This window comes from Cygnus atratus, chromosome 29 (genome assembly GCF_013377495.2).
Source record: "Cygnus atratus isolate AKBS03 ecotype Queensland, Australia chromosome 29, CAtr_DNAZoo_HiC_assembly, whole genome shotgun sequence".
Lineage (NCBI taxonomy): Eukaryota > Metazoa > Chordata > Aves > Anseriformes > Anatidae > Cygnus > Cygnus atratus.
Window position 1 is genome coordinate 1378624 of NC_066390.1, and position 14184 is coordinate 1392807.

Sequence of the window (14184 nt, forward strand, 5' to 3'; positions counted from 1 at the left end):
CAATCCCGAGCAAAAAGTGAGCCCCGGAAAGTTCTTTTTTATTATTATTTTATTTTGTAATGGGGGGGTTTATTGGGATGTGACCAGGAGCAGAGGTTTTGGGGTGGGCTGGGAAAGGGGCTGCTGCAGGGCGAGGTGGGCAGAGGTGGGCAGGGTGGGGTGGGGGGGGGCAGATGGACAACCGGCCGGACAGCCAGCCAGACGGCTGTAAGGAAGGTGTCCCCCCCCTCGAGGAAGCAGGGGTTGCTCACCCCCAGGCTATAGGGCCCAGGGCTGGCCCTGGCACCTTTAGGTTCTGCTGCAGGATGTGTCCCCCCTACCCGGCTGCTGCATTGTTCCTGCTCGGATAATTCCCCCTACTTTGATACGGGGCTATAAAACTCCCAGCACCGACGTGTTTCTGGGGGCTCAGCCTAAGAGCTGAGGTCAGTTTGGGTTCGGTTGCTTTTCTTTTGCCTCTTTCATGTTCCTGGAGCCCAATTTGCTTGGAAGTTGCCCGCGAAGTTGCAGCGGCTCCTTCCGCAGCCCCGAGCTGGATTTCGCTTTCCCCTCTCTTTAAGCAGCTTCGCGAAGGACCCGGGTTGCAGGAGGGCTGGGGAAGCCGTTTTGCGAAGGGCTTAAGTGGCCAGAAAAGGGGCAAAAAAATAATAATTAAAAATAAATAAATAAATGAATCCGCCAGGAAGTCTTTGTACGCCGAGGCGGCGAGAAAACGGGAAAGGAAAAATCAGAGCTGCAGAGATGCTGCGGGGCGATAAGCGGCCCCCAGCGAGGTGCCTGCGGCCGGAGGAGAACTTTTCCCCCTTTCCTTTTCATTTTCGTGCGGGATTCCCCCGCTTTGCCCCGGGGCTGTGCTGCGGGTGCTCTGGCAGCCGGCTCCGGAGCTGCAAACTCGTCCTCCCCGGCGTTAATTGGGATTAAAAGGCAAACACGCACCCGGGGTTAAACGAGTGAGTTACTGGTTCGCCCCGGCCCTGACAGCACCTCCAACGTGCAACTTTTATTTATTGTGCTCTCGTATATCATTATCCAGAGATATAGTTTTATGTACTTCCTAATCTGTCGCCGTGATTAATTTTGATGGGCAAGGTACCAAGCTAAACATTTGGGGATTTTTTTTTTTTTTTTTTTAAGTGAAAGACTCGGATTTCCTTTCCAAACAGCCAGCAGCCGCGGTGGGGATGCTGGTAGCAATTTTCAAATATCACCTCTTCCTGCCTGTTTGGGTGTTTGCTTCAGTGCAGCCGGATTCGTCTCTTTTTAAAGGGGGAAAAAAAAAAAAAAAAAAAAAAAAAAGCGTGCTGGTAGTGTTTTGGGGTGATTTTTTTTTCTTGGAAAATAGATGTGCATGGGACAAGCTCCAGGCTTGTGGAGTGAGCAAAATAAATAATAGGTAAATAAATAAATCATCCCTTTCTGTGTAGGGAATTAAATACTGCTTTGTAAATGATTAACTTTTCTTCCCATGTCTTAATTAACATTTTCCTTGCTCTCTAATCCAACATATGTATCGCATAATTTCCCGAGCCATGTAATGGATACGCTGGGATGCAGCAGAGGGGAGAGGTGGGAGCGCTCCCTGCGCCAGAAGGAATATTTAGCTGTATCCCCCAAAGGAAACTTGTTTTTTATTTTCCTCTTAAACCTTTGCTCCAGATCCTTCAGCTGCTACCGAAACTCTCGCACTAAAAATAGCTTCACCCGCGGATTTGGGATTTTTTTCCCTCCCCTTCTTTTCGAGGAGTTTGATGCTTTGCTGACACTTTTTGATACCTTGCCCCGCGAGGAAGAGGAAGGAGCACCCGGGAAAAACGATGCTGCTCGGGCACAAAATTCCCCTTTCTCCCGCCGGGGCTGTCAGGGGGCTTTTCCAAAGCATTCCCCCAAACTTTTATCCTTTTCCATGTGTTTCCTTTTGCCAGCTCCGGCTCCGCTCTGCTGACAGCTGCCACTCAGCGCCCAGCTCCAGCTCTGGGGGCTCTTGTGCCCCCCCCGGCTTACCTGGGGGTGCTGCGCACCCCCTTGCCTTCAGCAGCACCACCAGTTTGGGTGAAAACCGGCAGAACAGCCCGGGGGCCCAAACATCCCCCCCCCCCCCCCCCCCCCGCAGCCATAAAACACGGATTTGAGCAGCGGAAGGCGCCCACCCGAAGGTGGGAAAGGAGGGGTGATTTATAGCAGCCCACCCCCCCCAAAAAAAACCCGCACCTTCACCCCCCTCTCGGCATCTCTCCCCAGTTAATTCCGTCATTACAGAATCGGGAACTTAAACAAGCTGAAAGTGGGTCGAGAGTCGGGAATTCGAGGATTTTTTTTTAAAGATATTATTATTATTATTTTAATTTTTAGTGCTAACCTGGCAGCTTGAGGATTTCTACTCCCAACTTTCCCCTGGAAATAAAACTGCGGGGGGAGCCCCCAGTGCTGGGCCGTGTGCCGGGGGGTGGGGGGGTGGCACCCCTCCGAAGACGCATTGGCCCCCCCAAAATCGGGGACTATTAAATAAAAGTGCGGCCGCGGGTGCACTTTTAGCCATGCCCAGCCATGCACGCAGCCAGCACATATGGATTTATTTATAGGGACCACTGAGCGAGCATGGGCAGGCGGAGAAATCCGGCGAGATGCATTCATAATTATAATTTATAATTATCCCCCATTTTTATAGGGACAATTAGAGTCACACAAGGCAGGGAGCTGCGAGCTGAGGTGCCCGGGGAGGAATAAAAGCGGGGACACCCACGCGTGTCCTGCATCGCGCAGGTACCCGGACACGCGTGGCTCTCTGCAGCCCCAACTCTGCCATCCCTTGGGATTTTTTTTTAAGCACCGCCGAGGCTAAAACCCTAAACACCCCCCGCGTTTAAATCCCCCACCACGCGTGGCATTCCCTGCGTTTTATTCCCCCTGCGCGGATTTAATCTTGGAGGAGGGCGCAGGGATGAGCAGCGGCGTTTTGCAGAGGACGCGAGATAAGAAAAAAAAAAGAAAAAGAAAAAGAAAAAAAAAAATCCCAAACGTCTCAAATCCCAGATACTCTGAAATCTTCCCAGCCCCAAACCCACCCCAGGTTCCTTGAAGTGCCTCTAAATATTTAAAGAAGAGCCCATAAAGTGTTTACGTCCAGGTTGGCTCTGCAGCAGCTGGGTCATGACCCCGGTTCGGACAGCAGGACAAAAGGGGCTTTTTTGGGGGGGGCTGGGGCGGGGGCGGCCACCAGCCCCTGGCCGGCAGGTTCAATTTGATGGGTCTGTCCTCAAATTTTGGGGACAGGAGCTAGGGGTGGGGGTGTGCGTGTGGGAGGGGGCTGCGAGCCGGGATTTAACGCGGGGGCTTTTATTTGGATTTGTGGGATTTTAGCAGGTTTTTAATGATTTCTCCCCGTAGTTTGGAGGTGATTCACCGCCGTGGAGGTGAATTGGCGCAGGGCAAGGCGGGGGGGGCAGCCTGCTGGGGAGAAATCAGCTCCTGCGGGTGCCGAAGCCGGGGGAGGGGGGGCTGAGAAAAACCCCGATCCTCCCCCAACCCTCATTTCAGGGGGCAAAAAGGAAATATATATAAATCTGCAATATATTAAATAATGAATATATATATTTTTTGCCATGGTGGCTGGAGGGATTTCATGCAGGGGGGGTCTCGCCCTATCCCTTTCCGTTCCCAAAATGAGTTGGGGGGTGAAAGTGGCTGGGGGGCGGGTCTGGATTGAGGTTGGGGCAGGGGGCTTGGGGGCTCTGCCCCATCTCCCCATCCCTTGGAGCTTCCCTGCCGCCCCCGCCGGCTGCCAACTTAGCGTAGGGGCAGATGCCACGTTGCAGCCGAAAAAAGGCTTTTTTTAGCTCATTCTGAATTGGGGAAAAAAAAAAATCAGAAAAAAAAGCCGCCGGGACTGGCCTCTGCCTTGGCCGCATCGAGCAAGTTTGCTGCCGATAACATTTGGGGGTCGGGGCCGGTGTCGTGGCGGGGGGGGGGGGACGGAAACACCTTCGGGGCCAGCTTCAGGATTCTCCCGGCTGGGCTTAAAAAACGCATCAGCACTCCAGGAGCATCTTTAATTATTAGAAAATATTTATTAGCAATAATACGTGGGGCATTTAGCGCTAATGGGCAGCAGCGTTTGCGGAGACGTAATTGCGCGGAGACGTAATTAGACATGCATTTGTGTAATTTAAGGAGCTCTAAATATGTTTTTGCGTACACATGTGTGCGTGCATGTCCGGGTGCACACGGCTACACCCAGGGAAAAGTTTTTCTTCCATCCTCGGACTGCATCCAGCTGCAGGGAAGGAAAAGGCAAATGTTCAGTTAATGCCATTTACCCCCTTAGGAAAACGTGTGAGTATATTGCTGATTTTTTCCTGCTCGCTCTTTTTTTTTATTATTTTTTCACAAAAAAAAAGAAGATAATCCCGGGAAAATCCCCTCCTTATCTTAAAATAAAAACGAATCAAAGAGGTTTTAAAGGAAAGAAACGCAGGAGGGGAAATAAGTAGGGGGAGAAATGCAGAGCAATGGGAAGGAAGGGGGGGTTCTCACCTCCCCTCTGAAAATATAGGGATCAGACCTCGCAGCCTAACTTTGAGGGATGAATAGGGCACGGCAGAGCCCTAAAAGTCCCCCCCTGCATTATTTTTGGGGGGTTTGGGGCTTTTCAGGAGCGTCGTGCCCGCACTGCAGCACCCTGCGGGGCCCTGGGACGCAGGGCGCGGGGTGGTGGGCGGTTAATCCAAACACCTCCGCTATCTGGAAAGCATCTTCCCGGGAGGGAAGAAACATTTTTTTCCCAAATATGGGTAGATAAGAGTGGGAAGGTCCCCAGAAAGGTCAGGAGCAGAGAGAAACCTGACTGCAGTGAACGGCTCGGGCACACACGCGCGCACGTGTGTGTGTGTGTGGGGGGGGACGGACAGATGTGGGAGGATGCCCAGATGTGGGGTGCTGCTTTGGGAGGATGCCCAGATGTGGGGAGACGCTTTTCTGGGGCACCCAGCCTTGGGTCCTGCTGCGGGTGCTGCTACAGGGAGGGTGTCCGGGTGGGGGGAATGCATCCAGATGTGGGGCAGCGCTACCATATGGAGGTATCCAGATGTGCGCCGATGCCCCCTGCAGTGTCCAGCAGAGGAGGGGGGGGTCTGGGTGTCGGGCTCAACCCTTTGTGGGGTGCCCAAAAGTGCGGTGCCAGCTTGCTTAGCTCTCCAGATGTGGGGCAGTGCCCGGATCACAGGGGCCACCTTCGGACGCTGCCCAGACGTGCTGCCACCACGGGGCCATCCAGATGTGGGACGTCGCCCTAGGGCGCACTGCAGCTGTGCACCAGGTGCCACCTGGATGCAGGGTGCCCCCCTCCAAGGTGCCACCCAGATTTGGGGACCCTCCTGGCCCCGTAGTGTTGATACGGGGACAGGCCGCGTGCGGGTGTGCATGCTGCCCGTCTTCCCCCATTGCAAAGCGGGGATTCCTTGAGCTGGCTCCGCATGGGTGTCTGGCGGAGGCAAGCTGTAAATCCAACTGCTTTATAACCCTGGCAGCAGATGTTTTAAAGCACGCTTCCCTCCCCCCGCGCCCCGGCTCGCTGTTCATCACACCGGCCAGGCCTGTGCTCGATTCCCCTCCTTTTTTCCCATGCTTCAACCCCAATTTTCTCTCCGCTTCCCACCTGATCCCTTTGGAGCTCAGCAGCTCCCTGGCTGGGACCCGTCGCCTTCGCCCTTCTCCGGGGAGCTGCAGCATGGAGCGATATAAAATGCAGCACCCCCCCCCCCACCACCACCATTGCAGCATCTCTGCTTCTACTGGGGGGGGGGAAAGATGGGGCAAATCCCCAGGGCAAGGCCCCCAGGAGGGGCAGGAGGGAAGGGAGAGAAGTGGGGGCAGGCACCCCAACAACCCTTCGTCTCTTCAGTGCATCCGCATGTGCCAGGCATGTTCTCACACCAAAAGCCTGGAGACAATTAGCCAGGATGGAATCCATTGTTTCCTATAATAGCTTCCTCTACCCACCCCCCCCAAAAAAAAAAAAAAAAAAAAAAAAGGAGATGTGTTTGCTCTGGTTTGGAAAATCCTCAAAAACACCCCAAGGAAAAAAAAATCTCTATATTCCCGAAGCCTGAATTTTGCTTATTTTTCCACCCGGCTTTCCTGCAGGAGGCTTTGGGGGCGAGGTTGGCCTGGCTGGTGCAGCCCCCCTGCACCCCTTGGAGCTGGGAAGGGGTTCGGGGAGGGGGGAGATGTGGCTGTTCTAACCCCCAGTAACCATGGCGATGCAGAGCCGCAGCATCCAAACCCAGCACCGCTTCCCCCGGCCTCCCCTCTGCTCGTTAGCAGGGCCTGCCACGCTCCTGCGATGCATACAATATTTATCTTGATTAGCCAAACACATTCACCTACCATATTGTGCTGCTGCTGCTGGAGGAGCGGGGTTTGTGGTTGGTTTCTTTTTCTCTTTTTTTTTCCCTTTTTTTTTTTTTTTTTCCAGCCCTGGTTACAACTCGAGGGGGAAGAAAATCGAGGTGCGGTTGCATCCCCCAGCATTTCCCCAGCGCCACGGTGAGCATCCAAATTTCCCATCCAAAGATGAGGCTGGGCTGGGACGCTATTGAGTGGATGCCCTTAATTCAGGGCTTGGGTTTTCTCCTAGAATAAAGGTGATCTGAGACCTGCTTTGGGCCGAACCTGGTGAGATCAGAGCCTGGAGAGGCTTTGCGTGGAAGATGTGGGGAGAAGCAGCACAGAGGCACCAAGCGTTGCTCAAACACCCTCGCCACAGAGGGATCACAAGCAGCGGAGGTGGTCGCATCCCTGCAAGGCTCCATCCCCATTCATGATGCCGTGGGGCCAAAATAATGACCCAGTTCTTGGCACGGACACGGTGCTTCCAGCAAGGGTCCGAGGCCATCACTGCTCACCCTGCCCTGCCCTGAATGCGTCAGTTTAGGTCCCCTTTTAATTTAATATTTTCCAGGCCTTTTAAATTTAAATCTATTTTTCCAGGCCTCTGGAAGCATCTGTGTTTGCACACAGGAGAGTGATACCTGTGCACGTGTGTGCATGCACGCGTGTGCACCCAGTGGTGTGTATGACACCTCTGCGCACAGCTGCTGGGCATATTTGCATGCACAAATGGGTGCCATTGAGTGTGTCATCAGTGTGCGCACACACATGCCCGGTGCACATGCACATACCTGTGCATTGCGGTGGGCACGTATGCACACACACGTGTGACCAGTGTGCAAATATGTCTGGCACGTGTGTGTGCACGTGTGTTGCTGAGCAGCTCACAGTGGTGCTGAGCCCAGTGCAAGCACCCAGTGCAAGCCTGGGGCACTGGGGGGGCTTGTTCAGCCCCAGCAGGGTGCAGTGGTCAGGATTGTGCCCCCCCCCCCCCTCCCCCCCGCCTTGCACAGGCACCGGGAGGGGGGCCAGGCTGGGTGCTGCGAGCCCCATCTCCCCCCTAAAAAAGCTGCAGCGAGGCCTCTCAGGGAGGGCTGGGGATGGTGCCCCCCCCCTCCCGGCAGCCCTGCGGGGGGGCTGGGGCTTTGTCTCCCTGCATATTTTACCGAAGGGCACCCAGAGGTCAGGCTTTATTGGAGAAAGGCCCAAGATCACCAGCAACGCTGGCCTGCCTTTACACTGGGGGGGGGGGGGGGGGCTTGTAGGTGGTGGGAGGGGCCCAGGTAAGAGGGGATGCTGCCCCCAACCCCTCTGGGTGGGTTTGCTGCTTGGGAAAATGAGGTTTGGGGGCCCTGGGGGTTTGGAGGAGACCCCTGCCTGGGTATGGGGTTGTCTGGGGGGGGGGCAGGCATTAATGGTGGGTTTGCACCGTGCATGGGGCCGGGGGAGGTGCACTGGGTGTGCACTTTTGGGTGGGATTTTCATTGCATTTGAACCCTGGGGGGGGTCTGCACTGGCTGTGCACCTTGCAGGGTGTGTGTTTATGGTGGTCTGTGCTTACTGTGCACCTTGGGGGGGTATTTTTTTTGGGGGGGGGGGAAACCTCTGCCTTTGGGGTGCGTGCTCTGCGCGTGTGCCCCTGGCTGCGTGTTACCGGTGTGCTGCCTGCACGCGTGGCTTTCGGGCACGGGGACAGGGACACCTCGGCCCTTTTTGCACTGTTTCTTGGGGAGGAAGGTCTGTGCAAAATCTTGGCTTTGTGCTAGTGCACGGCCAAAGCTCTGTGGTCAGTTTGGGGGATGCACAAGGGGTTTTTTTTTGTACATGGGGGTGCAATTGGGCACGTTTCATCCAACGGGGGGCTGCGGCCATGCATTTGTGTGCACGTCAGAGCCAGGGCTGGGACCTTGTGTGTGTGTGCACATGTAGGGGTGTGTGCACATGTAGGGGTGTTTTGCACACGTAGGGGTGTCTGTGCACACACTAGGGGTGTGTTGCACACGTAGGGATGTGTTGCACATGTAGGGGCGTATGTGCACGTAGGGGTGTGCATCCTGCAGCTGTGCATTAGCCCAGGGAGGCCGCGGCAGGCACTGCAGAGGCAGAAACGCCATAAATCCACCTTTCAGCCCTTTTTATGGCCCAAATCCCCATTTCACACCGCTTTCCAGAAAACCCCATTTCCGACCCTTTCCCACCAAAGAGCCGCTGTGACTCGGTGTGTCCCCCCCGTGCCATCACAGGTGACTTCGCCGCAGGTTCGTGTCCCCTCGCTGCCTTTGAAGCCGTGCCCGGTGTTTACCTATAACTCTTAAAAAAAGCCCTGCAAGCGCCAGCAGCCGCGATTCCCCCCCCGGGAGCTGTAGGAAAAGGCCTTGGTGGCTCTTGATTAAAAGTAACTTCAGTGGAAAAGCTGCTTCGCACTCAGTCGCTGCCGCTGGAGGCCAATGATCCTGCACCGCGTGCAGGGAATGCGTGCGTGTGTCACGTGTGCTGGCATGTGCGTGTGCTGTACACGCATGTTGTCCCCTCGTGGGGATGGCCCAGGCAGGCCCTGGAGGAGCTGGGCTTTGTAAAAATGCGGAGGAAAACGGAAAACGAGCAGGGTTGGGTTGAAGGCATGGTCCTGGAGTTGTTCTGCATCCCCATCCTGAATTCCCAAGTTGAGGGATTTGGTTTCTGGAAAGGAAACGAACTCCAAAAGTTTGCTTAATAATAATAATAATAATAATAGTAAATAATAATAATAATAATGGGAGGAGGGTGAAAAAGAAAGGACTTTTAGCCCCAAACCTCGCACTGCACCCTGCACTATACCCGAGCAGGAGGAGCGGGGACTCGAACTGGGCACGGGGCGGGGATCACGTGGGAGCCCCGGGGCCTGGGGCGGGGGGAAAGGGGGGGTCCGGAGTGTGGAAAAGGCTGGGAGATATTTAAGGCACTCCAGGCAATTGCTCATTCGGCGGTGAGTTATTACAGAGCCGAGCCAAAGGTTATTAGAAAGGATAAGGGCAGCCATAAAACCAGCACAACTAGCATGCTTTTCCTATAGAGATTATCATTATTGGCTTATTAATACACGATAATTTTGAATTATACACCGCAATAAATAGAAAAGGCTTGACTCGGGGCTTTAAATATTTTATGAATCTCAAAGCGAACATTTTAAGGAGCACCATGTGGCTCCGACCCATCACACGGGCTCGGCTTCCTTCCCCCGTCCAAGTTCTTTTGCCTTCCCCCCCCCCCCCCCTCCTTTTTCCCCTAAATAATAAAATAGAAGTGGTTCTAAAGAGCGACCAGATTAAATTGGCAACATGTGAACGAGGAGGAGGCGTGTTCTGCCCAGCCGAAAATAACCGATTTGGGTCTTAAATGGATATTAAACTGCTCCGAGCGGCTCGGCGAGCCGGGAAGGGCTGAGGCGGTGGCTGCTGGCCGGGGCTTTTTTTTTTTTCTTTTCTCTTTTTGCTTTTTTTTTTTTTTCCTAAAATTTAGCTCGGCCACGAAGAGAGGGAGGAGAGAGGAGGGTGTCTTGAGCCGTGCTCCAAAGCCCGGGTTGCAAAGCGGGGAAAAATTGCGGGTCCCCACCCCTCCTTGGAGTAGTTTGGTGAGTTTTTAGTTGCCTTTTTTTTTTTTTTTTCTTTTTCCCTCGGTGCAATGCGAGCAGCTTTCTGATTTTATATATATATATTAAAAAAAAAAAAAAAAGCTTGTATATATATATATAATATATAATGGAGCCGCAGTGATGTCCTGCTGATAAAAGGCACTTTCCGAAATGCCCCGAGAACCATAACTCTGCCAAGAAACCGAAGTTCATTTCCTAAAAAGCCAATAACAGCCACAATAAAAGCAAGGAGGAAACTAACCGGGCTTTGAATCCCGCTTCCAACCCTCCCTCCTCCGGTTCCTTTTTTTTTTTTTTTTTTCTTTTTTTTCCCTCTGAAACGCATTTTTAGGGCCTCACGGAGCCCCTAAAACGACCCAAACCCAACGGAGACGCCAACAAAACCGCCCCGGCTCTCAGCGTTCACCTACCGGCCCGCAGCGCTCAAGAAACACAATAATTCTAGCTAGCCAACTCTTCCCAAATCTTTGGAATTTGCACCCAAACTCCGGCGTCTTCGCCCCAGCCCGGCGGCTGCAAACCCGGCGGCGGCTCCGCGCCCCGATCTCCGCCGGAGGAAAACGCGGATTTCCCCCAAATTGCTCCTTTTTTTTTTTTTTTCTTTCCTTTTCGCTGCGATTTGGATTTTTTTTCTTTCTTCTTACTTATTCTTAATTTATTATTATTATTATTATTATTATTTTATTTTAAGCCGCAATCTCTTCCGGGGGCAGCGGGAATGCCTGCAAGAGGAAAAAAAAAAAAAATAAATGAGAGGGAGCGCGCCGTGCTTTTCGCTGTGTAAATAGAAATTAAAAAAAAAAAAAAAAAGGAAAAAAAAGGATTTATTAAAACCCAAAGCCATGCGGCCCCTCCGCGCAGCTCCGCTCCTTGCCCCAGGTCCCCCGCGCCCCCCGAGCATCCCCAGCGGCTTTGGAGGGGGGGTCCCGGCCGCTCCCCCCGGCCCGAAGCTCCCCGGAGCTGCGCCGCGCTCCGCACCCGGGCTGCAAAATGCGACCCCCCCCCCCTACGCTTCCCAGCCAGCATTTTCAGCCTGAAAAAAGGGGGGGAAAGAAAAAAAAAAAAAAAGAAAAAAAAGAAAGTTGCACGCACGGTCGTCGCCCTCCTCCAGCCCGGGTTGGTTTTTTTTTTTTTTTTTTTTTTAAGGCTCCTTCAGGTAGTAAGCGGTGCATGGACTGGCTTTTTTTTCTCCCTTGTTTACAGCTACAGAAGGCAAAAGAGCCATAAATCTTGGGGCAGCCCACAGAGACAAGTACATTTGTATGCATCGTTAGAAGCAGCTAATACCTCAGCCCATTAGCAAAGCACGGCGAGCTGGAGTTTCCGGTGTACATTAACTTACAGTTAAATTCTGGAGGAAAGGGCACTGCGAATTAACATAAACCAGATCCATCATATTGTTTGTCATCTCCGAGCAGCCAAGCGGGGCACGCGGGAGAAGGGGACGCGGGTGGGGGAAATTTTCCTCGTGGCTGGGGCCGAGCTGGGTGGTAGTTCCCTGTTTTCATTTTAATTTTTTGGCCCCAAGAGCAGGAGGGATGCAGAGCAGGGGGGTTGCTTTTTGGGAAGGGGGGAAGTTGGGTGTTGAAAGGAGCGAGACCCTCCTTGGCGTGTGCACAGGGACACGCGTGTGCAAGGACACGTGTGAACACAGACACGTGTGAGCACGGACACGCGTGTCCCAGATAGCCACGGGGCTCGCCCAGGGCCCATCTGTATGCCGTGCACACTCCCGGGTATTTCTTAATAGGCTTTTTATATATTTTTCTCTCTCCCATTTTCTTTCTCCCATTAGCAGATCGATGGCCCCTCCGCAAAAGAGACCTCTCCTCCAGATCCATTACGCCAGCTATTTCCTTTCACTAATCAATGCTTTTTTCTCCTCCATCTCCCCTTCCACCCCTTTCCTTCCTCCCACCCCCCCACCTCCTCCTCTCCAAGCTACACCCCACCCTTCCCACCCCAGTACCCCAAAAAAAAACCCAACCCCACCCCACTGAGGGTCTCAGAGGCTTCATTTCACCCTGGGAAGAGATTCATCCCCCTCCCTTCTCTTCCTCACACCCCACCCAGATAATTTGAACTTTTGCTATTGGTATATTATTATTTTTTTTTTTTTGCATTTCCCCCCCCCCCTTCCTTTCCTCCTTCCTTCGCCCGCGAAAGCGTTAAAGGTAGGAGCCCGGCACCCGCATCCAACAGCAGGCTTTTGTAGGGCTGATTTATGGCTTCAATCTTGGTTCACCCAGAGTTCACGGGGATTTGCTGTTCCTGAGGGCTAAAAGATGGTCTCACTTGACAAGTGTGACTATTGGAAATGCCTCTCTCGCTCGCTCGCTCTCTCAACTGCTGCGTTTCGAGAGTGTAAAAGGCTTTCTAATTGAGAATGAGACTCGGGGGCTGCTCCCCCCCCCCATCCCTATTGCTTTGCTCTTCAAGTGCAGCCTGGATGGGGGGTCCTGGCTCCGCACAGGTACCAGTGGCAGGAGACGGGGTGCAAAAATCCCCCCACATCCCCCCCAAGTGATGGCTTTGGGCGAGGGTGACATCCCCCCCACACCCCCCCCGGCTCTGTTTTCCAAGGGAAATCCAAATAAACCTACCCCCCACCCCCGAATTCCTTCTGAGTCCCCGCCACCGTGGGTTTTAAACAAGTAAAATAGTTTATGGAAGGCATCGAGGTCTTAAACTCCCGCAGAAGCATCAACCATAAATTACTCGACGTGACTCGCTTCCCAATGCGTCTCCCACTGCTTGGGGCCAGATCCTGACGCCATTTCCCCCCCCCGCCTGCATCCCCCTGGTGCCCCCCGCTCTTCCTCCCCCACCCCTTTCTCCCCCACCCCCAGCCCGGCCTCATCCTCCTGCATCAGCCAAAATTTTGTTTTGTTTTGTTTTGTTTTTTGGTGCCGCAAATGGGTTTGTGCAGCGAGCCCCCGCCCGCGCTGGGCTGTAGGATAACCCTTGTGGGAATGTTAATCAGATGCAAATTTGAGCCGCAGCTAATCGCTTTCTGGGCCAGCGCGCGCGCGCGTGTGCATGTGTGTGCGCGTGCCCGTGTGTGCGCACACGTCTAATTTATGCTCCGAGCTAACGAAGCGGGCTCAGCGCCGAGCGGTGTGCAGGTGCGCGGCCGCCTCGCCGTGCTCCCCCCCCCCCCCCTTCCCCAGGCCTGGTGCAGGATGCGGCCCCCCCATTGCTGCCTGGGTCTGGTGGTTGGCACCCAGTGCAACAGCTGGGTCCCCGTGCGCATCGTCGACTCCATATGTGCATGCTTCCCTAAACACGTGCCGCTATACATGCCTCCATATGTGTGTGCCTCTCTGTATACATGCCTCTATATGTGCCTCCATATGTGTGTGCCTCTCTATATACGTGCCTCCATAGGTATGTGCCTCTCTCTATATGTGCCTCCATATGTACATGCCTCTCTATATGCCTCGATATGCATGTGCCTCTGTATGTACATGGCCTTCTATATATGTGCCTCTACATGTATGTGCTTCCATATATATGCGCCTCTATATGTATGTCTCTCTCTACATGTGCTTTTCTCTTCTATACGTGCCTCTATATGCATATGCTTCTACATGTACGTCTCTCTATATGTGCCTTTCTCTTCTATATGTGCCTCCATATGTATGTGCCTCTCTCTCTCTATGTACCTCCATACGTACGTGCCTCTATATATATATGCCTCCATAACTACGCGTCTCTCTCTATATGTACCTGTCTCTATATGTGCCTCCATACGTATCTACGCCTATAGAGGTGCGTGTGCTGGTCCTGTGAGCAGAGAGAGGTGCCCGGGGAGGTTGTGTGGGTTCCTGCAGCCAGCCCCAAAAGTGCAGCATCGCTATACCACCCCGCACAGAGGCAGCCTTATATATGTGCCGACTGCGGAGACGTGCCTCGGGGACAGAGCTGCAGAGGGGGGGTTGTGGGGTGATTTCTGGGGATGGAGCCAGAGATGGGGGGGGAGTCTGTATGTCCCCGTTTCTGGATGTCTGCAATTTTGTAGGGCACTGTTTCTATACTTTTTATATATATTTTCTATGTGTTTATATATTTTTTCTGTTTTCCTTACTCTCCTTGCGGGCCGTATGGATGTGCATCAGCAGAGGGGGCTCGGTTGGGCCCCCCCCAGGCAGTGTCACCTGGCACGGACG

General features: G+C 53.5%; 1 protein-coding gene across 1 annotated transcript in view; it reads right to left on the minus strand.

Annotated features, from left to right (window-relative positions):
- Positions 1-4224: 4224 nt before the first annotated feature.
- The window catches only part of SMUG1 (single-strand-selective monofunctional uracil-DNA glycosylase 1), a 51607-nt gene continuing 41647 nt past the window's right edge, over positions 4225-14184 (minus strand). The window contains exon 4 of the mRNA XM_050715986.1: positions 4225-4270. Coding sequence (XP_050571943.1) covers positions 4225-4270 — 46 coding nt within the window. The remainder of the gene's footprint in view (positions 4271-14184) is intronic.